This window comes from Marmota monax, unplaced genomic scaffold, assembly GCF_021218885.2.
Source record: "Marmota monax isolate L192 unplaced genomic scaffold, Marmota_monax_Labrador192_F-V1.1 WCK01_AAM20220418_F8-fsc00015, whole genome shotgun sequence".
NCBI lineage: Eukaryota > Metazoa > Chordata > Mammalia > Rodentia > Sciuridae > Marmota > Marmota monax.
The window spans coordinates 26771620-26798242 of NW_026692194.1; the positions used below are offsets into that span (position 1 = coordinate 26771620).

General features: G+C 39.2%; 1 protein-coding gene across 2 annotated transcripts in view; it reads left to right on the forward strand.

Moving 5' to 3' along the window:
• The first annotated feature begins 11599 nt into the window (after positions 1-11599).
• Positions 11600-26623, forward strand: part of Sos1 (SOS Ras/Rac guanine nucleotide exchange factor 1) — a 116112-nt gene continuing 101088 nt past the window's right edge. Inside the window, exon 1 of one of the 2 annotated variants that reach the window (XM_046425453.2) lies at positions 11600-11840. In XM_046425453.2, the coding sequence (XP_046281409.1) occupies positions 11754-11840 (87 nt within the window). In that variant the 5' untranslated portion in view covers positions 11600-11753. The remainder of the gene's footprint in view (positions 11841-26623) is intronic. The other variant, XM_046425447.2, reaches the window with a different exon arrangement.

Here is a 26623-nt window from a genome sequence, read left to right on the forward strand (position 1 = left end):
TAAAAGAGGAGCTGAATAAGGCAGCCAGATTTAAGTCAACCATACAAAAGACAATGGATGCTTTTTCTTTAACCCAACAATCATAAGGTAGAAGAGTAATTTAAAAATCCCATTCCAAAGAACAACAAAAGTTGTCAAGTGCCAAGAATAAACTTCAAGGAAATACACTAGACCTACTCAGCACCCGGCCTCCATTTGTGTCCTCTTTCCCTTTGTTTTAGCTTCGAGGTAAGTTCACCTAACTAAATAAACAATTATAAGGAAAATCATAACAAAATCCTTAATGAGACCTATTGCTACTGAAGTCTCAATAACAGAAAAGCCTATTTTTGCCTCATCCGCTGAGCAAATTAAAATTCAGTTCTTCCTTAGCTGTTACTGTTTTCCAACCCAAAGTTTATGTATTTTCGTTTTAATTTCTATGTTCGAGTTGAGAAAACAAAAACTACACACCCCACAAATCAAGGAAGACGTTTTCATTTTTAGACAAAGTTAAGAAGAAAACAATTCTAAGGCAATAATGTTTCTGCCTCAGGGAGAGAAAACTTGAATGTGATCCTTATGGAACTGAGTCCCTGGCATTCTCTTCAAAATCATGCATGCATAAGTAATTTTCAAAGATTCAGGGAAATGAGCTGTTGCACAAGGGATGATAGGATATGTTATGTTGTTTTTTTGTATTTGTTTTCTTCTTCTTTCTTTTTTAAGAATTACTGGTAGTTCGTTGGAAAAAAAAAATTTAGACTGTGCCTCTGTCAGAAACAGTCAAGAATAGATCTGATGAAATATGGATGTCTAAGTCGTATTTATCATAAACTCTGGTTAAGAAACGTACAGGCCTGGCACAGTGGTGCACAACTGTGATCCCAGCAATCCAGGAGGCTGAGGCAGGAGGAACACAAATTTGAGGCCAGCCTGGGTAACTTAGCAAGACCCTGTCTCAAAATAAAAAGGGCTGGGGAGGGGCTGGGGCTGTAGCTCAGTGGTAGAGTGCTTGCCTCCCTGGTGTGAGGCCCTAGGTTCCATCCTCAGCACCACATAAAAAAAGATATTGTATCCATCTACAAATAAAAAAAATTTTAAAAAGGTGTGTGTTGGGGGGGTGCTGGGATGTGGCTCAATGGTAAAGCACCCCTGAGTGCAATCCCCAGAATGAAAAAACAAAACACAAACAAAAAACAAAAGCCCACACTGAGATTCCATCTGATTCCCAGTCAGAATGGCTACCATCAAGAATATAAACGTCAGCTGGGCATGGCGACACATGCCTGTAATCCCAGCCGCTCTGGAGGCTGAGGCAGGAGGATGGAGAGTTCAAAGGAGCCTCAACAAATAAATGCTGGTGAGGATAGGGGTATATGCCATTGGTGGGAATGTAAATTAGTGAAACCACTGTAGAAGTCAGCATTGATGTTTCTTAAAAAACTAAAAATAGAACAACCATGTGACCCAGCTGTGCCACTTTCTGGGCATATGCCTGAAGGAATTAAAGTAAGCATACTATAGGAATACCTGCTTAGGGCTGGGGCTGTGGCGCAGTGGCAGAGCGCTTGCCTTGAATGTGTGAGGCACTGGGTTCAATCCTCAGTACCACATAAAAATAAATAAAATAAAGACATTGTGTCCATGTATAACTAAAAAATAAATTCTAAAAAAGAAATACCTGCTTATCCATATTGATTGCAGCAAAATTTACAATAGCCAGGTTATGGAATCAGCCAACACTGGATGAATGGGTAAAGAAAATGTGATAATACATAATGGAATATTATTCACCCATAAAGAAGAACAAAATCACATCATTTTCAGGGAAATGGAACCGAAGATCATCATGTTAAACAAAACAAGCCAGACTCAGAAAGACAAGTGTTGCATATTTTCTCTCAGATGTGGGGTTTATCAGGAGGGAAGGACAACATAAAATTAAAGGGAGACTATTAGAGAAGAGGAAGGGGATCTGGGAGTAGGGAAACAGGAGGAAAGGGAGGGGAGAAAGAGGTGGAGGGCAGAAATGATCAAAATATGTTAAATGTATGTAAGAATATGCTACAATGAAACCATCATTCTGTATAATGAATTCTGTACAAGTAACAAGCACAAAAAAGTAAAGAATAAAACATAGCCTAATATAGAATACACTGTAAGTTCTTTACTTACCTAGCCATAACAGTTTCTGCACATATTTTGAGAAAGAAATCAGTTTGCTTTCTGATATTTTTCCCCCCTTTGGTACTGGACAGTCTAACACTGAATCACTTCCCTAGCCTCTTTTTATTTTTATTTTTTGGTACCGAGGAATAAATCCAGGGGTGCTTTATCACTGTGCTACATCCCTAGCCCTTTCACACTTTTTGAGACAGGATCTTGCTAAGTTGCCCAGGCAGGCCTTGAACTTGGAATCCTCCTGTCTCAGCCTCCCAAGTAACTGGGATCATAGGCATGCACTGCTGCTTGCATTGCTGAGAAAAAAACATTTGTGAGAGGAAAGGTGAAACAGGAAGCCGAAAAGGGCAAGGGATCTTGATGCAGATCTGCCAAAGACAGTCCAAAAGGCATCTCCAGAGCAAAGAATGTGCATTTGAGGATGAAAAAGAATAACACACTTAGAAGTATATCTAACAAAGGAAAGGCAAAACTTATACTGTGAAAACTACAAAACACTATTGAAAAAAATTAAAGAAGACCTACATAAGGAAAAGATAGCCCATGTTTATAGAAAAAATAGATCTAATATTGCTAAGAAGGTAATATTCACACACTGATCTACAGATTCAATGCAATCCCTATCAAAATCTCAGCTGCCTTTTTTGAAGAAGTGGAAAAGCAGATCTCAAAATTCACATGAAATTGCAAGGGACTCAGTCAAAACATGCTTCCCCCCTCCCCTTTTCAGTACTGGGGTTGAACTCAGAGCTTTGCACATGCTAGGAAAACACTTCACTACTAAACCATATCTCCAGCCCTCATTTTAAAAAAAGTTGAGACTGGTTCTCACTGTGTTGTCCAGGCTGGTGTTAAATTTGCCTCCAGAATAACTGGCGTTAGAGAAACCTGTGCCACTGCACCCAGTTCCATAATATTCTGGAAAAAAACAAAGTTTGGAGGATTCATATTTTTTATTTCAAAATATACTAAAAGCTATAGCAATCATGGTATAAGAACAGACATAGAACAATGGAGTACAACTGAGAGTCTAGAAATAAACCTTGATATTTGTAGTCAGCTAATTTTTAATAATAATTCTAAGGCAATTCAATTGGAAAAGAATAATCTTTTCAATAAGTGGTGCTGGTACAACTGTATATCTTTGTGCAAAAGGATAAAGATGGGGCTGGGAATGTAGCTCAGTGGCAGAGCACTTTCCTCGCAAGTATGAGGCACTTGAAATTAAAATAAATAAATAAATAAATAAAGGTATTGTGTCCATCTACGACTAAAAACTTTTTTTAAAAAGGATGTCTGCACCACCCACAAAAGTTAGCTCAAAATGAATCATAGACCTAATTATAGAGTTGAACTTACAAATTCTTAGAAGAAAATATGGGAGGGGGGCTGTATAAATCTTCATGACCTTCTTAGATGTGACACCAAAAGCACAAGTGACCACAACAAAAAATAGACAAATCAGACTTCATCAAAATTAAAGACTTTTGGGGGCTGGGATTGTGGCTCAGTGGTAGGGTGCTTGCCTACCATGCATGAGGCACTGGGTTCAATCCTTAGCACCACATAAATGTAAAATAAAGATATTGTGTCCACCTAAAACTAAAAAAAATATATATTTTTTAATTAAAAACTAAGGGGCCTGGGGATATAGCTCAGCTAGTAGCATGCTTGCCTCTCATGCACAAGGCCCTGGGTTCAATCCCCAGCACCACCCAAAAAAAAAAATTAAAAACTTTTTTCTTCAAAAGGCACTATCAAAAAAGCAAACAGGGAAATGGATGGCATTAGAGCAGATTATGCTAAGTGAAGCTAGCCAATCCCTAAAAAACAAATGCCAAATGTCTTCTTTGATATAAGGAGAGTAACTAAGAACAGAGTAGGGACGAAGAGCAGGAGAAGAAGATTAACATTTAACAGGGATGAGAGGTGGGAGGGAAAGGGAGAGAGAAGGGAAATTGCATGGTATGGAAGGAGACCCTCAGGGTTATACAGTGGAGGAGGTAGAGAGAGAGGAGGGGAGGGGAGGGGAGAGGTGGGGAGGGGGGAGGGTGGAGGATGGGAAAGGCAGCGGAGCACAACAGACACTAGTATGGCAATTTGAAAATCAATGGATGTGTAACTGATGTGATTCTGCAATCTGTGTATGGGGTGAAGGTGGGAGTTCATAACCCACTTGAATCAAAGTTGGAATATGATATGTCAAGAAATTTGTAATGTTTTGAACAACCCACAATAAAAAATTAAAAAAAAATTAAAAAAAAAAGCAAACAAAAACTTCAGAATGAAAGAAAATATTTGCAAATCATGTCTCTGATAAGAGACCTGTATCCAGAATATGTAGAAAAATATACAGTTCAATAGCAGAAAGATAAACAATCTAATAAAGTAAAAGTACATATATACAATGGGATATTACTGAGCCTTAAAGAAGAATGAAATTATGGCATTTGCAGGTAAATGGATGGAACTAGAGAATATCATGCTAAGTGAAACAAACCAATCCCAAAAAACCAAAAGCCAAATGTTTTCTCTGATAAGCAGATACTGATCCATAGTGGGACAGGGGGTGGGGTGGGGAGATAGGGAAGAATATAGGTTTGTGTAGAGGGGAATCAGGGGACAGGTGGGGTTGGGGGAATGGGAAGGACAGCAGAAAGAGACAGACATTATTACCGTGTATACACGTATGACTACACTAGTAGAGTGACTCTGAACCATGTATAGCCAGAGGAATGAGAAGTTGTGCTCCATTTGTGTACTATATGTCAAAATGCATTCTACTGTAAAATTAATTAATTAATTAAAAAATAAAAATAAAGATAGCAATCCAATTAAAGAGGGGACCAAATGATCTTAATAGATATTTCTCCAAAGAAGACATACAAATTTTACCACTTAACAGTATATGTCCGATAAAAGTATTAGTATTCTGATGCTACACATATTTACTACCTCAGAGTTTCTGTAAGTAAAAAAATTTAGAAGTGGGCCAGGCAGGGTGGCACATGTCTTTACTCCCAGTGGCTCAGGAGGATCACAAGTTCAAAGTCGGCTTCAGCAACTTAGGGAGGCCTTAAGCAACTTAGGGAGACCCTGTCACAAAATAAAAAGGGTTGGGGATGTGGCTCAGTGGTTATGCATACCTGGGCTCAATCCCTGTACCAAAATAATAATAATAATAATAATAATAATAATAATAATAATAATAATAATAATTTGGAAATGGATTATGGTGTTTCTGATGCAGGATCTTACTTGGGATTGAACCCAGGGACACTTAACCACTCAGCCACATCCCCAGCCCTTTTTATTATTTATTTATTTATTTATTTATTTGAGATAGGGTCTCACTAAGTTGCTTAGAACCTTGCTAAGTTGCTGAAGCTGGCCTTTGAACTTTTGAGCCTCTTGCTCAAAAGCCGCTGGGATTACAGGCATGTGCTCCCACACCCAGCCAGGATCTCTTACAAGGTTTCAGTCATCTAAAGACTGGACTGGGGCTGGAGGATCTACATCTAAGTTGGTTCATTAACATGATTGGAGACAGCAGGTCTCCCTTCCATTTCACATGGCCTTCTGCATAAAGTTGCTGAGTGTCCTTAAAACATGGCCATGGGCTTCCCCAAGAATGCAGGATCCAATAAAAAAGGACTAAAGCCACATCTTCTTTGAAGACTGCTTCAGTCATCACACACACAATTTCTACAAAATGGGACTTTGGCTTGAATAGGGTTATTTATTCATTTTGGGAGTTGGGTAGATACCAGGCATGGATACCAGGGGGCAAGGCTCACTGGACAATCTTGGAGGCTGGATTCCACACTAAATAGCATACAATTTAATTCTACTTGTTTTTTGAACTTTACTACAGAGGGCAGATGCCTGTGTTTTACTTTATGTTCCTGTATATAGGTGTGGTTTATTAATTTTTGCTACTCTATCCCACAATCTAGTTATTCATTTTACTGCTTATGCTATTACAAACAATACAGTGAAAAACTTTCTCGTCCAAATGTGAAAGAATTTCTTTGGGATATATATGTTGTGTGAATATATCCTATGTTAGTTTATATAGGACATATCCATGTTTACCTTTTAAGAAAAGATAGTTACCAAAAATGGTTGCACTTGTTTATTTTGCTATTAGCAATGGATAAGAATTTCAGTTGCTTCACATCCTTACCAAAGCTTAGTTTTGTTCAATTTTATTTTTTTTTGTCAATTACATAAGCACAAAATCATATTTCATTGGGGTCTTTTTGTTTGTTTTCTTTTGTTTTGTGAGACCAGGTGTCCCTTATGTTGCCCAGGTTTGTCTTGAACTCCTGGTCTGGAGTGATCCTCCAACGCTGTCCCCTGAGTAGCTGGGATTACAAGGGTGTGCCATCAAGTCTGACTTCATTGCATTCCCCTGATTATTAATATTATTATTTTGGCTTGCATTTCCCTGGTCTTTTTTAATTGGTTCTTTTTAGGTTATGCATGACAGTAGAATCCATTTTGATATAATTATACAGCATGGAATGTATCTTATTCTATTTAGGATCCTATTCTTGTGGATGTACACCATGGTGGGATTCATTGTGAGATATATATATCTTTTCCTATTCTCCTTCCCGTCCCTTCATTCCCTTTAGTCTAATCCATTGAATTTCTACCCCCTCCCCACACTGTGGGTTAGTTTCCATATATCTGCTAAGACATTTGACCTTTGGCTTTTGGGGACTGGCTTATTTCACTTCGAATAATACCTTGATTATTGAGATAAATTCCTAATCATCATTTTCTCCAAGTAAACTACCTATTCTCTATATTAATTCTGTTTTGGTTATGTGAGTTGCAATGACTTGCTCTTATTTTGTCTTATCCTTTCACTTTTCTACTTTGGGCTCATAAAGGTATTCTTTATTTCTTTCTCATAGTTTTATAATTTTGTCTTTTGCATTTAAAACCTTTAATCCAAAGGGATTGTTTTGTGTAGGGTGGGAGTTAAGGATGTTATTTCACCTTTTTCTATATGTATTTATCAATTGTCTATGAACAGTATATCCTTTCCCAAGTCATTGGCTACATCTCCTCTGCCATAAATCAGGTTTCTAGCTGAGCTTGGTTGCACTTGCTGATTGAGATCCTCAGTAACTTAGTAAGACCCTGTTTCAAAAAGAAAAGGGGGGTGTAGGGGATGTAGGTCATTGGTAACATATCCTTGGTTTCAATCCCCAGTACTGAAAAAAATAAAAAAGAAGAAAGCCCCCCCCCCAAAAAAAAAAATAAATGAATCAGAGGTTTCTGTATATTTGGCTCACTAGTGATCCATTGGTTTATTTATCAGTTCCTGTGTTGATGCCACATCGTTTTGTAATGCTGGGGATTGAATTCAGGACCTTGTGCATACTAGGTAAGCACTCTAGCACTGAGTTACATCCCCAGCCCACCATATTGTTTTAATTTCTCTAGCTATGCAATCAATATTCGTATCTGTTATGTCAAATTCTCCTACCATGTCGTTTTAAATGGCAATTAGCAAATTAGCTTCATGCTCTTCCATGTACTTTTTAGATTTAGTTTATCACATTTAATGAAGAAACATCTAGGGAATAAAAGTTGCCTTTTGAGAATTTATTACACTTTCAATCAGTTGGAGAGGCTTTTGCAAAAAGCTGGACTCTGTAGGGATCCTGAAGAAGATGTGCACAGAATAGTTCCGTGTATCTTAAAGATCCCTTGATCATCTCTCCTAATTGTACCTACCCTGCTTCGTACTATCTTCGTGAGGGACAGGGGAGTAAAGGAGGTTCGAGGGTAAGAGACTCAAGTATCAGCTAAAGGTAAATAAAAGGTTGGCATTCAGCCGTTTTTCTCAGCCACTATTTTATCTCATGAATATTCTGGGGACATGCTATTGTATTTGGACAACTGGAATTGAAGGTAGAGATCTAAATGAAGGAAAAGAATGAAGGGTGGATATTGCCCTAGAGGAGGGAATACATTAACTTGGCTAATGGTTGAAAGTTGTTGGTGATGCCTGTCAGGCCCTAAAATCCTAAGGAAGGAATCCTGCATGAAAGCTTGGAAGGAGTTCAAAGAGAAGGTGGCACTGGAGCTGAGAGCCCGCAGCATGGGTGCCAGTTCCACCAAGAGAAAGAACCTGGGTTCTGGGTTGGGGCTGTGTTGCTGGAATTGGAGAAAAAGGTTATGGGCCTTCCAGGCACACAGAACAGTGCATACGGGAAACATTCAAGTGATGGGTTTGTAGGAGGCACGGTAAGTTCATTTTGAGTGGGAGAGTTCGCAGGAAAGAGCAGTGGCTTGATTGTGCAAGGCCATGAGTATCAGGTTAAGGACTCTGGACTTTATCCTGGGGCTCCAATGGAAGCTTTTGAACAAAAGTTTGCTTCAGGTAGATAATTCTGACAGCGGGGAGGCAGCGGAATCAGGCGTCACAGTCCTGGCCAGCGACACCAAGAAAAGCACGAGCGCTTCACTTCCACCTGCAGAGGGCCCACCTAAGGGCTGAACGTCCTCCCTGCCCCCTCCCTCGCCGCCCCAGTTCCGACGCACTCGGAACTCGGCTACCCAGCCTGGACGCGCCCCGCCTCGGGCTTCGGCTACAGCGTCTGGACGCGCCCCCGTGCGTCACGTCCGCTAGGGCGCGAGGCTAGTTAGATCTGAGGAGGGGCGTCAAAATTGAAGTATCTGCGCATGCGCGACGGGACCTCAATCCGCGGTTCAAGTTGAACGGACCCGGGGAGTTTTGCATCTAAGCTCACAAGCTTCTGAGTCTGGCGTGGCAGTCTTCTCTTGTTGCGTGCCGATAGGAGTACTGTTTTGTCCCAAGAGATATAGGCAAGCAGTTGAGAGGGGCTTGAGTGCTCCGTGACCTTAGCTGTGCCAGCCCCGACACTCCCCCTAGATTACTGGGCTGAGAAGCTTAGAGTCTTCGCTGTAACTTTCCTCCAGCGCTTGCTCTCTTTGCTTCCCGGACTTCCCTAGTAGTGAAAACTTGCTTCGGCCGTTAAGTGTGACCAGCCCGTTCTGTACTTCATGTTTCTAGGACTTGATTCCCTCGGCAATTAATACAGGTTTCCTAATTGAAGGGGAGCTTGTAGATTAACAATTCCAACCACTGAACGCTCCTAACGTCCCGGAGTGAGTGAAAGTAGTTTTTACTTGCACACCCTCGAAGATTGCGTGATTTTGGGGGGGATAAGTTTGATGATAGAGTCTCTGAAAGTTTCGTCCATGCAACTTTCATTCTTTCGGAAATGTATGTTACCATCGATTGTGCAGGCACCGTAGGTCTTGGGGATACCATGATGAACAAGACACTGTTCTCTAGGAGTTTACGTTTTAGTGCGAGGGGGACCAAAGACAAAAATAGACAGGCCTGTGCTAGCAGGGAAATATGCAAGGCTTATGGTAGAAACATATAGATGGGAACTACTTGGACCGATCAGAGGGAGGGCGTGATGTTTATAACCAGCAAAGTGAATAGCTAGGAATTCCAGAGAGAAACTCCAGTCCTTTGAAACAGGAAAGAGATTAGTGTTTTCTAGGAATACCAGGCCAGGGTAACTGGAGAGTGGAGAGCCAAGGTTTAGAATGGTGAGAAAACGTTGAGAATGTAAATAGGAGCCAGATGCTATGGTAAGAAGTTTGAAATGTGTTTAAAGAGAAATGTGAAGCCAAGGAATAGTTTCCCACAGAGAACTGATCTTGGGTCAGTCATGTAGCACCACACAAACCATATCACAGCTCTTTAAACATTTGAATATGACTGACATGTTCTTTGAACCCCCCTTTCATTTGCCAACACCCCTCCAAGCTATGGTTCCTCTACTGTCTTAACCAGAGGATTTGTGAACACTTTAAAAGTGTGGGGAATTTAAAAATGTAAATTATGTGTGCACATTTAAAAATGAAAGAATCTAAGACTTTATACAGATTCTCAGAGTAAAGAGTAATAACTATGGCTTAAACATTTCTCATCTATGTTATCCTTGTTACTGTTCTCCAGAATAGCAGAACACAGTGTCAACTTTAACCCAGACTAGTTCTCACCTGTGAAGTGAAAACAATAGGTAATTATGATTAAATGAGATGATTTTCAGAAAGTGTTTAATGATAAACTGTGAGGTGTTAAGGTTGCGGCACTGTGCCACACAGTACCACTATTATTAACAAACATCTGCATCCCTGGGATGGAAGGACAATGTATAGATGCTCTTTCTTTAGCATTTCATAAGCACTAAGTGCCTATCCTGGGTAGAGCCGTTGATGGAAAAATATGCCTCCCAGAAGCTTATCATCTAGTTCCAAGAGGAGGAGGGGGCGGGAGGGAGGTGTGCATGTATGTATCCTGAGGGGGGCATAAGTAAAATGCTCTGGGATCTGGAACTGTAAAAGAGGTCTCAACCTCCATTGGAAGTAAGTGATTATTGGAGTTCACATTTGAAGTGGGTTTGAACAGATCGAGTCTAATCACAAAATCAATACTACACGTACATTTATTCTCGATGATACGGTAAGACCAATTGAAAACACTGCAATCACTTACACTACCCGGTAAATATTGAGCAGTAGCTTTCGTGAGAGGGAACCTATCTTTTGTGCAGTCTGTTTACTATACATTGCTTGTTCTGGGCAGTCCTTATCTTCATGCTCGGGAACAAAGTACACACACACACACACACACACACACACGGCCTTCTCCGAAACGAAAGGCCCCGCGCCTTCAGGAGTGGGGTGGGATTCGACGAGGCCTTAGCTTTCACATCCCCATCCCCCGCGGGCCGCCCTCGGCCCGGCTTCGCCTTCAAGGATCCTTTCGCCCCTCCCCTGCAGCCCGGGGAGCGCAGCCACTGCCCGGCCGGGCGCCCTCCCTTTCTCGCGCGTCCCTCCTCCTCCACCAGGAGCCGGAAAACCCGGAGCGAACCGGCCCAGCCCGGCGGCGCATGCTCAGTAGTGAGCAGGTTCAGTGTTCTAGTAGGAAGCTCCAGCGCTACACCGGCGTCGGCGGCGGCCGCGGCGGCAGCTCGGGGCAGCCAGATTCCCCAACAACGACCTCGGGCTCGTCCCCTCCCCCGCTAGACCCCAGCCGCAGCCCCGCCGCGCCGGGAGGGTCTGGCGTTCGGGAGTCTGCTGGGCAGAGCGGGCGCCGCGGTCGGAGCGTCCCTCCACACGCCCTCCCCCAGCCGCCCGCTCCTCGGCGGGCCAGGCCGGGCCCGGGAGCGCGGCCCCGGCAGGCGGGCGGCGTCCGCGGCGGAGGGCAGCCCGGGGCGGCGCCGGCGGGCCGGGGAGGGGCGGGGGGCCTGGCCCCGGGGCGGTGGTGCGGGATGCCGCCGCCGCCGGCGGGCTGCTTTCGCTCTCCGCGGCTGGTGCTGGTGTCGGGTGGGTGGCCGGGTGCGGGCTTCGCCCCCCAGCCGCCTCGCCAGGGCTAGCCCGGCCGCGCGGCGCCGGGAGGGGGCCGGGCCGTCCGGAGGAGCCCCGGCCCTATTCCGCGCTGCGAGCTCGCCCTCTCGCGGCTCCCCGGCCCGGCCGCCGCCGCAGCCGCCCCTCTCCCCGCCCAGAGGCGCCCTGGGGGCACCATGCAGGCGCAGCAGCTGCCCTACGAGTTTTTCAGCGAGGAGAACGCGCCCAAGTGGCGGGGGCTGCTGGTGCCTGCGCTGAAAAAGGTGAGGAGCGCGGGGAACTCCGCTTCCCGGCTGCAGCCCCCAGCGCGGGCGCCAGGCTGGGCGAGGGCTAGGGAGGCGGGGCGCACAGGGCAGTCTTTCTTCCCTGTCTCATCAACTCTCCTGGAAGGACCGCGCACACTAGGTTTCCCTACTCTAGGCTGGCTCTCGGTGTTGACATTAACCCGATGAGTGGGAAGGCCGCAGGAAGCCAGTTTGTCCGAATAATCCAACCGCCGTTGCCTTGCCCCTTGATTCAGACAACAATTGGAGGAGCTTCAGTTTTCATTGGAGGTCAAAGCAGGACACTTTTCCGCCTTCTGGGTCTTACGGCAGAGCTGCTGTCAGCCTCCGGTTTTAGGTGTCCAGTACTCTCGTTTTACTGGCTCAAGAATGCTCTGGTCATAATGCTTGCTCTAAGTAATTGCGAGCTTGCCTGCCAACGAGAACGAGGCCTGCTTTGCTTTGCTCTGCTCGTCCTCAGTAATAACTCTACAGTCTGCTGACACCCCCGCTCACCCATTACAGGGGCTGTTGCCCTTGCCACTATTTTCAGATTTTGCGGGGGTTTGGGTGGTTTGAGAATGTTAGTATGGTCATTTGGTTTATTAAGAATTTTTAACCTATGTATGTTACTTTCAGCTTGCCTCTTTGTTAAGTAAAGTTACGTTGCAAGTGTAAAAACTTCTAAAGCAATATTGTGACAGTAAATACAGTATTAAAACATCTGAAATCGGTGTGTTTGAATGAATTTAAAAACAGATTATTATTTTTGTTTCCTTTTCTTCATTTACCTTTTCAATAGACATTGTTTTTATATTGTTTCTTCTTTTTGCTCAAAGAATGGTCAGGCTCTCTAGTTAAAATATCATTTTGCTCCTCCTGAGAATTGAGATAATGGTGTACCTTTGATGCAGAACATTTATACTTTACCATAAATATCTTAAAAGGTATGATATTTTTCCAAGGCTAGCAACTTTTACTTTCCTTTTGACCTGTTGTCCCCCTCTCCCTCTTGATGTATGACAATGGAAACTATTTGGTTTGTTAGTAGAATTTGCTCTTTCAAATTTATGTTATGATTTTCCCTCTCAAGTGTTTCACTAGTTGCAAATATCTCTGTGATAATTTCTAAGAAAATCAAAGAGATGTTATATATCTTATATTTGATTCATTAAGCATTCCATCAGGTTTTATTCTATTTACTTTTGCTTTACCTGAAAACTTATTAGCTTGTAATAGAAGGGGAGACATGTGTCAGTGACTCTAGAAGCTGGTATCCTGACAGGGTAAGGGGACAATGAAAATTTGTTTCAAGATGTGTTTAAAACAAAACAAAACCTCTAAAGCATTACCAGTTTGGGGCCATTTTGTTGGAAGCAAGCAGCTCCTATCTTGAGGGAATCACCAAGATACAAGATGAGGATCTTTGTAGGAATGGAAAGAGCACTGTAGGGGCTAAGCAGACCTGGTCTAATTGCCACATAGGTGGCCCTTGTTAAATCTGTCCATAGATACATTTTATTTTACTGGCACAACGTTGTTTTATTTTTAAATGTAATTATTTGCCAATATTTAAAAATGGGAATACTACACAAAATCTCAATTTTCAGTTTTTTTGAATAGGAATATCTCTCCACTTAGAGTCCCCAGTCTAGCAAGGCAGTATAAACTGCTGGAGTTGAGTAAATGTTTTCCCTGTTTAGACAGGACATGTATTCCAGTTTTCCACATTCCTACTTGTGGTGTTTGATGTTTGCTTATTTACATAACCCAAGTTTTGACTTTAAGCAGAGTTCCATTGAAGAATTAATGGGAGGAGAGGAAATGTACACCATCTACTTGATATGTAAGATTCTTCCAGTAATTTAAATGTCCACTGGCAACAGTTCTGAGATATCAAAGACAAAGTTAAAAATATATTTCTTGGTCAAATATGTAGCTCAAAAGCTGCATTTTTTCACATACCTGCTGGACATTTCATGTGGATATGTCCATATCTTGAACTCTTCCTTCAGACTATTAGACTACTGTGCCCCATTTGTGTTCTCTCACCTGAGGTCTCTGGATAGGCTGTTTCCTTCACCTGGGATGTCCTGATATGCTGGACTTGACATTTCTCATCCTCTGGGACTCAATCCTATAGCTTTCTTAAATCCCCAGGGCTGAATTGGATGTTACTCCTTTGTTTTGTTTTAGCCCCCATCCTAACTCTTAGCAGTGAATTTTGGTTCCAATTTACTATGTGTCCCCCTTGCCCCAACTGTACTGAATGCTTTCAGAGAACAGGGATGATATCGTATCCTCATTTTATTCCCCTTACATACACTGCCTGACATCTGTTAGGCATTCAATTTTAATAAACCGAGTCAGGGAATACCCAAACTAAAACTATCACCTTCTCCTCCATCTGCCAGTTTTTAAATTTCTTTTTTGATTAATAGCTTTAGTGTTTTATTTGACTGGTTCAAGACTTTGAAGTAATCTCTGACTTTTCTCTGTGCATTACTGACCACATTTGGACTAAGGTTGTATGTTTTTTCCCCTTTGATATTGTTCTATTCCTTCCTCTAACTGCTCTAATTGAACCTCCTTTCCTAGATTAATGTGATAGCCTCTTAGTTCACTGCCTCCTCACTTGCCCTTTATCTATTTTCCAAAATTCAGAAATTATAGGATAGTTCTGAACATGTCACACTCTTGTTCAGAACCTTTGATGTCTTTTGAGCTTAATGTAGGATAAAGTGCAGTTTTTTAGCATGGAATTGTTGGTGATTTATGATCTGGCTTCATTCTGATCTTCTGACTGGATTCCCTCCCATAATCTTTCCTGTTCTTTATGATTTAGCCAGATAGTACTGCCACTTTTCCTGAAATGTTCAGAATGTCCCACTGTATCTCTTTCCATCTATCAGCTTAAGTCCTGTCTTATCCCACAGATATATCATGCCTACCTCAGACTATTTCCTTTGGCACTAAGGATATTGAGGTAAACAACATAATCAGAAAGACTAAGTTAGAACATGATGAGGTGAGTCTGGAGAGAGAATTGGTTATACACTTTTTTGTTAAGTTGGAGTTTGAAGAGATAGAAGCCATAGGAGGATTATTGTCATTTGTTTGTTTAGTGGTAGGACTTATTTCTTTTTTGTACTGGGAATTGAATCCTTAGGTGAATTCCATGAGCTAATCCCCAGCACTTTTAATTGGTCCTTTCTAAATTACCCAGGCTAGCCTCAAACTTGTGATCCTCCTGCCTCTGCCTCCAGAAGTTGCTAGCATTACAACAGAACTGGTGGCACACTTGGCTACTGAGAAGTTTTAAATAGAAAAGTAATACCAAATTTGAATTTTAGAAAATTCCCTTTCACACATAATAGACAATGGGCTGGAGGGCTGCGGTTGTGGCTCAGTGGTAGAGTGCTTGCCTAGCATGTGTGAGGCACTGGGTTCAATTCAGCTCCACATATAAATAAATGAATAAAATAAAAGTTCATTAACATTTAAAAAATAAAAAAAAGAAAAGAAAAGAAAATGGGTTGGAAAAGAATGAGACTTGAATCAAGGAGAAAAGTTAGAAAGCTAGTTTGTTAGTCCAAATAAGAGATGATATACATTTGAATTAAGGCTACATTTGAACTAGAATGGAAATGTGATAGATTCTATTTTGTTGAGAGATGTTTAAAAGGCAGTATTGATGGGGTCTAGTATCTGATGGGGGAAATTAAGGAAACAGGAAGAGTTGTTTCTGAATTGAGTGCCTTTGATCTGGATAGAGAATTGTAGAGGACTTTGGAGAGAAGAGTGGCATAAAATGATTTTTGAACATGTTGATTTAAAAGTCCCTTTGGGTTATCCAGCTGTACTTTTTCAACTGGTAATTGGCTGTTGATATCTAATGAAGCAGCGTTGAAACTTCTAGGTATGTAAGTAAAGCTATAAGTATAGTCAGGTATAGTGGTGCACACCTGTAACCCCAGTGACTCAGAAGCCAAGGTAAGAGAATGGCATTATTAAGTTACCCAAGATGAAGGTCATTTTGGACAACTTAATAAGACCCTGTCTGAAAATATGTAGGGCTGAGGGTATAACTCAGTGAAGAGGACTCCTGGGTTCATTTCTCAGTATTGGTGGTGGCTTGGGGAGGGAGGAGGAATAAAGCTATAGATGAAATCTGTATCTATAGAAAGACTTACACATGAATGTTTCATGGCAGCTGTGTTCAGCCAGAAACTAGAAATAATTCAAATGTCCATGTATAAGAATGAATAAACAAATTATGATATAGCCATATAGTAGAATAAGAAGGAATGAACTAGGGCTGGTGGTAAAGCACTTGTCCAACATATTCAAGGTCCCGGGTTCTTTTCCCAACATTGTAAATGAAAATAAAAGAAAAAACTACCAATACACCTGACAACATGGCTGAGTCTTAATTTAGCTGAAAAAGCCAAACCAAAAGCATATATTCTGTAAAATTCTATTTATATGAAATTCTAGAAAATGCAAATAATATAGATCATTGTTTGTTTTAAAGAGAGGATTATATGTTCACTTATCTTGATTGTGTTGATGGTTTCAGGGAATATTTGTTTGAGACAAGATCTCACTAAGTTTTTTAGAGCCTTGCTAAGTTGCTGAGGCTGGCCTTGAACTTATCCTCCTGCCTCAACCTCCTGAGCCGCTATGCTAAAATTTTTCATATTGACCAGTTTTAGATATTTACAGTTTATTGTATGTCAGTTGTAACTCAGTGCCTAAAAGTGTTAGACTTCACAGCTAAGGGGTCATCGATCATTTGTATCAGAACAGTTTTATTTAAAGGGTAGAAGATGAACAAATGCATGAAAAAAGAATGCAGATGACCTGCTCCCACCTCCAATTTTTTAAAAAATATTTTTTAGTTATAGATGAACACAATATCATTATTTTGTTTATTTATTTTTATGTGATGCTGAGGATTGAACCCAGTGCCTCACATGTGCAAGGCAGGTGCTCTGCCACTGAGCAATAGCCCCAGCCCTCCCACCTCCAAATTTTAAATGAGGAGAAGTGAGATACTGCTTAGGCAAGAAGGGAATTCAAATTCAAGGTTGGAAAGACATTTTTGCTTCTTACTAGGTGGTGACAAAATTGTTAAAGAGTCTTTGGGGAAGGAACTGAACAAGGAAAGAGTACAGTAACACAAGCAATAGAATTTGCCCTGAACTGTTTGTCAGGTCCTATCTTTAAACACTTCACATATGCTCCAATTTAATTCTCATAGATACTGTTATTCTTCCATTGCACAGGGAAGAAAAGTGAGATTTGGAAAAGCTGATTTGCCCAAGTAATTTGGTTACAGAGTCTGCTTTCTTTTCTTCTTCTTCTTCTTTTAATGGAAATACCCTTTTATATCAAGACAAAAAAAATTGTGTATTATAAATTTCCAATTTTCATTCAAATAAATCCCGGAATATAATGTAACTCCAAAAGGTTGTTATGCTTTTTATACAATTCACAATTTTTTTCTAAAATGAATTAGTAAAAGCAATATGCAATAATAAAAATCATTTTCAAAAGAATTTTATGCTTTTTAATTTTATTTTATTAGGGCATATTAATTATACAGAATAATGGGTTTCATTATAGCATACTACTATATGCATTTAGCATACCTTGATCATTTCACCCCCTACTCTTCCCCTTTCCTCTCCTGATTCTCCCTCTGATGCCCTTTCTCCTCTCTAATAGTCTTCATTTACTTTCATGTTGCTCCCCTACTCTTTTTTTAACCCCCTAGATTTTATGTATGAGGCAAAAAAAATGCAATACTTGTTTTTCTGAGTCTGGCTTATTTTGCTTAACATGATGATCTCCAGTTCCATTTTTCTGCAAATGACACAATTTTGTTCTTTTTGGATGAATAATACTCTATTGTGTATATATATCCCATGTTCTTTATCTATTCATCCATTGATGGGTCCCTAAATTCCATAATCTCAACCTCCCCAGTCACTGGGGATATATGCATGCACCACTGTGCCTGGTTTTTGCTGACTATAATTCCTTCAGGTATATGTTCAGGTGTGGTATAACTGGATCACATGGTTATTTTTACTTTTTTAAGGAACTTCCATACTGACTTCTCTAATGACTGTACTAATTACATTTCCACCAAATCCCATCCTCACCAGCATTTATTGATTTTTGTATTTTTTTTTTTTGTAAAATCAGAACCTCCGTCTCCAGTCTGCACATTATTGCAGAATTTTTAAAAATATTTTTTTCTAGTTGTAGATGGACACAGTACCTTTCTTTTATTTATTTATTTTTATGTGGTATAGAGGATCAAACCCAGTGCCTCACATGTGCTAGGCAAGTGCTCTACCAGCCCCCTGATTTTTGTTGTCTTAATGATACCCATTCTGACTGGAAATCAGATGGAATCTCAGTGTTGTTGTTATTGCTGTTGTTTTTTTAGTACCAGGGATTGAACCCAAGGGCACTTAATCACTGAGCCACATCCTTAGCTCTTTTTTATATTTTAGAGACAGAGTCTTACTGAGTTGCTTAGGGCTTTGCTAAGATGCTAAGGCTGGTTTTGAATTCACCATCTTCTTGCCTCTGCCTTCTGAGCAGCTGATTACAGGCATGTGCCACCAACCCCAGCCTCAGTGTACTTTTGATTTGCATTTGTCAGATGGCCAAAGATGTTGAATATTTTTTTTGTGTAATTATTGGCCATTTATAACTTCTTTTGAGAAGTTGTCTGTTTGGTTCATTTATTGATTTGCCCATATTGATCAGGTTATTTTGGGGGTTGAGGTTTTTGAGTTCTTTATATATTCTGGATATTAATCTTCTGTCAGAAGATTTGCTGGCAAGGATTTTATCCCATTCTGCAGATTGTCTTCTCATTGTTAGTTGTTTCCTTTGCTGTGCAGAAGCTTTTTAATTTGATGCTATCCCATTTGTCAATTCTTACTATTACTTCCTGAGCTGTTGGAGTTCTATTCAGGCAGTTGTTATGTGTACCCTTATCTCAAGTGTTTCTCCCTTTTCTTCTAGCAGTTTCCAAGTTTCAGGTCTTTTACTTAGAGCTTTGGTCCATTTTGGATTTATTTTTCTACAGGGTGAGAGAGAGTAATGTAGTATGAATCTTTTACATATGGATATCCAATTTTCCTAGCCCCATTTTTTTTCTTGTGTACCAAGGATTAAACCCAGGGGTGCTGAACATTGAATCACATCCCCAGCCCTTTTTATTTTTTTTTCTTGACACAGGATCTCACTAAGTTGTTTAGGGCTTCGCCAAGTTGCTGAAGCTGGCCTCAAACTTTGTGATCCTCCTGTCTTAGCCTCCTGAGCTCCTGGGATTACAGGTGTTCTTTTGTACTTTTTTTTTTTTTTAAATGAATTTTAGGGTTTTTTAGTTCTTGGAAGAATGTCAAAGGTATTTTGATGCACTGCATTTCTAGATCATTTTCTATAATATGGCCATTTTAACAATATTAATTCTGCTGATCAATGTACATGGGAACTCTTTCATTTAGTGGCTTCTTTAATTTCTTCAGTGTTCAGGGTTTGCATTTATTTATTTGTTTGTTTATTTGTTTGTTTGTGCTGAGGATTGAACCCAGAGCCTTGTGCATGTGAGACAAGCACTCTACCAACTGAGCTATATCCCCAGTCCTGCATTCTAATTTTTTCTTTCATTGGTTTGGTACCAGAGATTGAACCCAGGGGTGGTTTACCACTGGGATACATCCTCAACTCTTTAAAAAAATTCATATAATATACATGTGTATATATATGTATGCATATATATGTATAGGAATATGTATGTATATATATATATATATATATGTATATATGTTTTTTAAGACAGGGTCTTGCTACATGTCTTAGGATTTTGCTAAGTTGCTGAAGCTGGCCTTGATTTTATAATCCTCTTGCCTCAGCCTTCTGGGCCTCTGGGGTTTCAGGCATGCACTACCATGCCTTAGAGACTGTATTTTAAACACTATGGTATACTACCTCTGGCAGGGTGGTGATTTTCTTTCTTCTGAGATGGTAGCAAAAGAGGTAAAAATGGATTTGTATGTTGGGGAGTAGAGAGTTCATGCTTAGTAGTCTCTGTTTTCATTATGAAATAAAGGGTGAGGTTTTTTTTAAAAGATTTTTTATAAGATATTTTTAGTTGTTAGTGGACAATTAATTATTTTTTAGGAAAGATATGAGCAGTGGAATACACAAATGTGAATTGTACTATTTAATGAGTTTTGACAAATGTGTGCAATCTAAGTCTCTACTAAGATACAGAATATTACCATTATTCTTGAAATTTCCTTCATGCTCCTTCTCAGTCAATCCCTGCCCCATCCCCCAGATGCAATAGCTAATGATATTTTATCATTCCAATATAGATTAATTTTCTGTCTTCTAGAACATCATATAAATGGAATAATGGTATGTATTTTGGGTGAGGCTTTTGAGATTGTGTTTTTAAGAATTCAGTCCTTTTTTCCATTATACGAACATCGTATTTTATCCATCCAGTGGATACTTGGAATACATGTTTTAAGTTTGGGCTTCTATGAATAAAGTTACCATAATGTTCTTATACAAGTCCTTTTGTAAACCTATACTTTCATTTCTCTTGTATAAATACCAAGGGAAATGGCTTGTAGGGTAGATGTCTAGTTTATAAGAAAGTGCTAGACATTTTCCCAAAGAAGTTGCACCATTTATATTCCCATCATCAATATATGAGAGTTCTAGTTGCCTCACATCTTTGGTAATATGTGGTGTTACCAGTCTTTAATTTTGTAATTTTGCTGAGTATGTAGTGGATGTCTCAGTATGGCTTGTGTTATCCTGATAACTTATCCTGAGCATTTTTTCATGTCCTTGTTGACCACTCATCTTTTGAGTAGTGTCTGCTCAGATCTTTCATCAATTAAAAAAATTGAATTTTCCATTTAGCATTGAATTTTAAGAGTTCTTTATATATTCTGGTAACTGTCCCAATTTTTCAGATACAAGCTTTATGAATATTTTCTTCTAGCCTGTGGTTTGCCTGTTAATATTGTTGGAGTCAAATTTATCAGGTTTTTAAAGCTTATTGCCCTCCAGGATTTTTTTTTTTGCCTGCTACCAAATCATGAAGATATTCTAATGTTGTATTCTAAAAGCTTTATTTACATAATTTGTAGTCTATTTCAAGTTAATTATTGTGTATGATATAAGTTAGGAATTGATTCACTTTTATTTCATGCTGATATTTATCAAAACTATTTGTTGAAGAGATCTTCTTTCCCCAATTGAATTGTTAGTGTTTTCATAAAAATTAAGTTATTTCATTTGCATGTGAATAAACATATCTGTATTTATGTTTACATATCTTTTAGTTTATTTCCAGGATTTCCATCCCATTTCATTGATCTCTTTGTTGATTACTGTAGATTTGTATTTAATGTTAAAACTACCTTATATTACTTGATAATGAAACATGGCAGATAGTATTTTATTGAGTTTTTGCTTATGTGCCTAGGTACCATGTTTGCATACTTCTCACTGACCCATTCATTGACTTACTTTTCAAGATGGTAATATCCTAGTTTTATAGATGAGGAAATGGATCTTGAAAAGCACGTTGCTCAAGATCTAACAATAAGGAGTAGAATCAGAATTTGAACCTAAGTTTAAAGTTTCTAAGACAGCTCTATCCACTATACTATATTGCCTTCTTTGAATAGGCAGTATTGTACAGCACAATGGTTTTCTAATTCTAAATCTTAGATATTAAAGAAGGAAGTGCTTTATGCCTTATAAGAGAGGGAGATGAATGAAGAGGGTTTTGAAACTCCCCACTATAAGTTGAGGTGCTGCATAGGATTTCATTTGGAAAGAAGGTGTGTGTGTGTGGGGGGAGGTTCTGATGAATTAAAAAAGTAAGGTTGTGTGTTTTTTTTCTTTTTTTTTCCCCCACCCCTTTGATGCTGGGGATTGAACCTAGGGCTTATGTATGCTAAACACATGCTTTACTGCTGAACTATACCCCCAGCCCCCAAAGTAAGAATTTTGAAGTTATTACTTAATGGGAAAATAGCATATACCATAAAGGAATGGGCTGGGGAGTAAATAGTCTTGGGGTGACAATGGGAAGCTAGGAGACTTCCATACACTTATGTTTGGGCATGATGGAAGTGATATTTTAAATGAAAGTGGGATTTAACTAGCTAAGGATTAGCAGGAAATGAGTTTGAAGAATTTGTAGTCGCTTGGAAGGCCAAAAGAAACTCAGCTTTTTAGGAGTTCTGAGTACCTGTACCTGGAGTTTGGAGTGCAGGGCCAGATCTTGTAAATCAGATTATTGCATTTTATCTCATGAGCATCAAGGAGCCACTGAAAGGTTTAAGCAGGATCCTGACAGATGAATTTTGAAGGATCACTATTCTGTGGGGCATGAATTAAATTAAAAGAGATCAGAACTATAGCTAGGAAGGCCAGTTAGATTTTTGCAGCAATTTGTGGAAGGGATGATGGTGGTCTTAACTAGGATAATAGCTTGGGGATAGAGAAAAGTAGATACATTTTAGGGAGATTTTAGAGGTAAATTGGTGAATGATGGGCAGGACATTGAGGAAGGAGTCAAAAGAGGGTTCCTGGGTTTCTTAGGAGTCTAAGTAATATTGGTTTTGAAAGAGAAAAGATAGGAAAGGAGTGCATTGGGAGGGAAATTAAAAAACTATCAGCAATCTGAGGATGAAAGTGTGTGAGAGAACTGTGGTAAGGATTTATCACCAAAGACAAACATGGAAGACTTCTTTGTTGAACTGTCCTTTTAATTTTATGCAGGTACAACCTGAAGTCTCCAATGATGTTTTTCAAAGTACATTTCAAATACTACCTCCACAAAGCCTTTCTACTACAATCACATTCTCTCAGTGTATGGATCTCTTCATATCCTTGGTACCTTATATCTCAGTTTTAGTATATCATGACAATCTGGCTTATAAGGATCGTTTGAATCTGTGGCTTCTTTCCTTTTGTAGGTTGGAAGTACCTTTGTATTCCCTGTAATGCTTACCATAGTTCTCACATATAGTAGGTGTTTATGTATATTTTTTGATTGCATGTCATTCTGAATCTGTCCCCTCATAAATATACTTAATGAGTTAGACAGGCCTTAGATGAAATCTGTCAGTCAAAAGGCATTGAAATTGTCAAGTTCATTGCATTCTGATAGCAAATAGGGAAGCATAAACTGTATTTTAGAAATAATTCACTTAAAATGGCTAGATTAAAAATAAAGTGATGCTTCAAAGGGAGCTTTTATCTTTATTATTAGTCCAGGCCCTTTTAAAAGCAGGTGTTAAGATGAGATTAAATGTGTAAGAAATTGATTAAATGAAATGCTTGTGAGGGGAAAAGGGGAAGGAGTCAGGGGGATTTGTCAGACTGTGATGCCAGTCTGACTCCATGTGAAGGAGAGAGGTAAGGAAAGAAGGAACTTTAGGTAAAAGTGTCAGATTGCAGTGCAACACTAAGGAAAGTTTGCCAAGGCCTCAGGAAGTGTTTGAGTGAAAGTTGCCTATCACAGGAATTCCACATCTCTCAGGAATAGGTCTGCCTTAGTATGCCTGCCATGCTCTATCCATTGGCTGGGAGGAGCCAGTTAGAAGCGTGGCCACTGCACAAACACAGTGATGGATTTCAGAGTGCAGCAGCTGGGGCCCTTAGTCAATTATGCTTCCTGTAGTCAGATCTGAGAGGCTCATTCTCATGGCCAGCCAGGGTCATCTCTGTAGCTATGAATTGCCTGATTTGGGATAATTGAATTATAGTTCCCCCCCCCGTACCTTACTGCCTAAAGTGGGTAATTTGTTCCCCCAAACTTTTCATATTAGTTTAAAAAGAAGTCTTAAGGTGAATTCTTAAAAGTTTAATTTTTATTAAAATTAATGGTATATAATTTACTTCAATAGCTAATAAATTGTGCATTTCATAATTCAATGTTTATGTAATTAAATCTGTAATGAACAAAAACACAAAACACTAAGATGAAAGAAACACTGTGAGATCCATATAATTGTGTATAAGCTAGTGAGCCAATATTTCAAGCATCCCTGCAGTAAGTACTCTGAGTAGTCCAACCATACAGCCACAGAGATCACTCCTGTTGGCTTTCCTTTCCAGGTTGGGCTGCTTCAGAAGCATACCAATGAAATTCCTCTCAAGTCAAATTTTGGTGACCCCCTATTAGAGTTGGGGGTGGGGATGAATAAACATGGGAGAAAAGAAAGCTTTAGATCCTGAATTATTCAGATGTTATTTTTTAAATAGATACTTTCAAACTGTAGTACTAAGATGATTTTGAGAGTTTCTTTAATGATATCTTCATGATGATTTTTACCTGTTTAGTTTTATTCATCAAATTAGTTGAATACGTATTGTATGGCAAGCATTATGGATATAAAATTAAAAAATAAAATGTTATCGATTTGATGAAACTTACATCTGTGATTTAAAAGGTCTATAATCTGCCCATAATGTGTTAAAGCAGCTTTTGCAAATTAGGTCAATCCTAGTATATAGAAAGTAGCTTGGTTCAGGGTTAAAAGAAAATCAAAGAATAAAACAAGTATTGAGATTAAAAAAAAGTTGAGATTTTAATCAATATAGATGTTTTGTAATAAGTTAATGTAAATTTTAATTATTCTTTTATAATTCCTGAAACAATTATTTTCTATGTAGTGCTTAATAATTTGTAATGGAGTGCAGTTATTGATAATTACATTTTGTTTTAACACAGAGATGGAATTCTGATTTCTGTACATAGATTTAATAACTTTTTCTATGTTTTTTTTTTTTTTTTTGTACTGGGGATTGAACTCAGGGGCAATGGACCACTGAGCCACATCCTCAGCCCTATTTTATATTTTGTTTAGAGACAGGGTCTCACTGAGTTGCTTAGTGCCTCGTTCTTGGCTGAAGATGGCTTTGACCTCGAAATTCTCCTGTCTCAGTCTCCTTAGCCGCTGGGATTACAGGTGTGCCTGGCATTTCTTTGAATTTTTTTGTCATGGTAAAATATGTATGACCATTTTTGAATATGTAATTCGGTATGATTAATTACATTCACAATGTTGTTCTGGGCTCAGTGGTGCACACCTGTAATCCCAGTGGCTCCAGAGATTGAGGCTAGAGGATTCAAGGCAGCCTCAGCAACTTTGTAAGGCCCTGAGCAATTTAGCAAGACCCTGTCAATTTAGTAAGACCCTGTCTCAAAGGAAAAAAAAAAAGAAAGAAAGAAAAGGGCTGGGAATGTAGCTTATTGGTAAAACACCTCTGGGTTCAATCCCTGGTGTACACACACACACACCACACACACACGAAAAGAAGACCAAAAATAATCTACTTGTGTCTGACTTCTTTCATTAGCATAGTGTTTTCAAGACCCATCTATGTTGTAGCATGTGCTAGAATTTCATTCCTTTTTAAGGCTGAATAATAATCTGTTGTGTATATATAGACCACATTTTGCTTATGAGTTCATCTGTTGATTGACATTTGGGTACTTTCTACCTTTTGGCTAATGTGATTAATGCTTTAATGAACATTGGCATATAAGTATTGATTTGAATCCCTGTTTTCAGTTCTTTGGGGGATGTACTTTAGAATTTCTGGATCATTAGTAACTTTGGTTAACTTTTTGAGGAACTGCATGTTGTTTTCCACAGAGGCTTTACTCTTATATTCCTATCAGCAATGCACAAAGGTCAGTTTCTGTACATCTTTGCCTACACTCCCCCACCCCACCCCCACCTTTGGTTCCATTCTGGTTGGTGTGAAATGGTATCTCATTGTGCTGATTTGTATTTTCCTAATAGCTAAATGATATTTGATGTTTTTTCATGTACTTGTGGGCCATTTATATGTCTTCTTTAGAGAAATGTCTGTTTGGATTCATTGCCTCCCATTTTTTTTTTTTACATTAAAAATTTTTTTATTTGTTATTTTTAGTTATACATAACAGTAGAATGTAGTTTGACATACCAAACGTACATGGAGTATAACTTACCATTTTTGTCATTTTTTTTTTTTTTTTACATGATGTGGAGTTACCCTGGTCTTGTATTCATATATGAACACAGGAAGATTATATCTGCTTCATTCTGCTGTCTTTCCTATTCCCATCTCCCTCCTTTCCCTTCATTCCCCTTTGTCTAATCCAGTGAAATTCTATTCCCCACCCCCAGCTTACTGTGAGTTGCCATCTGTGTATCTGAGAGAATATCAGAGAGAACATTTGACCTTTGGTTTTTTGGGATTGGCTTATTTCACTTAGCATGATGCCATAATTTCATTCTTATGGCTGAGTAATATTCCATTGTAAATTTGATTATGTATAGTTTTCATTGTTTATGTCTTTAGAGAAATGTCTACTCAAGTTCACTGCCCATGTTTTATTTTGGTTATTTATAGTTTTTAGGAAATCCTTATATATATATTCTTGATAATAGATTTTTATTAAACATGATTTGCAAATATTTTCTCTTAAATGCCACCAAAATATTGGCTTTTAGTTTCTTATAATGTCCTCTGGTGAACAAAAGTTTAGTTTTGATGAAATCCATTTTATCAATTTTTTCATTCATTGCTTGACTTTTGGTGTCAGAGCTAGGAATCCATGGCCAAATTCGAGGCCATGAAGATCTACCTCTGTGTTTTCTCCTAAGTGGTTTATGGTTTTAGTTTTTGTATTTAGGTTGTTGATGCATTTTGAGTTAATTTTTGTG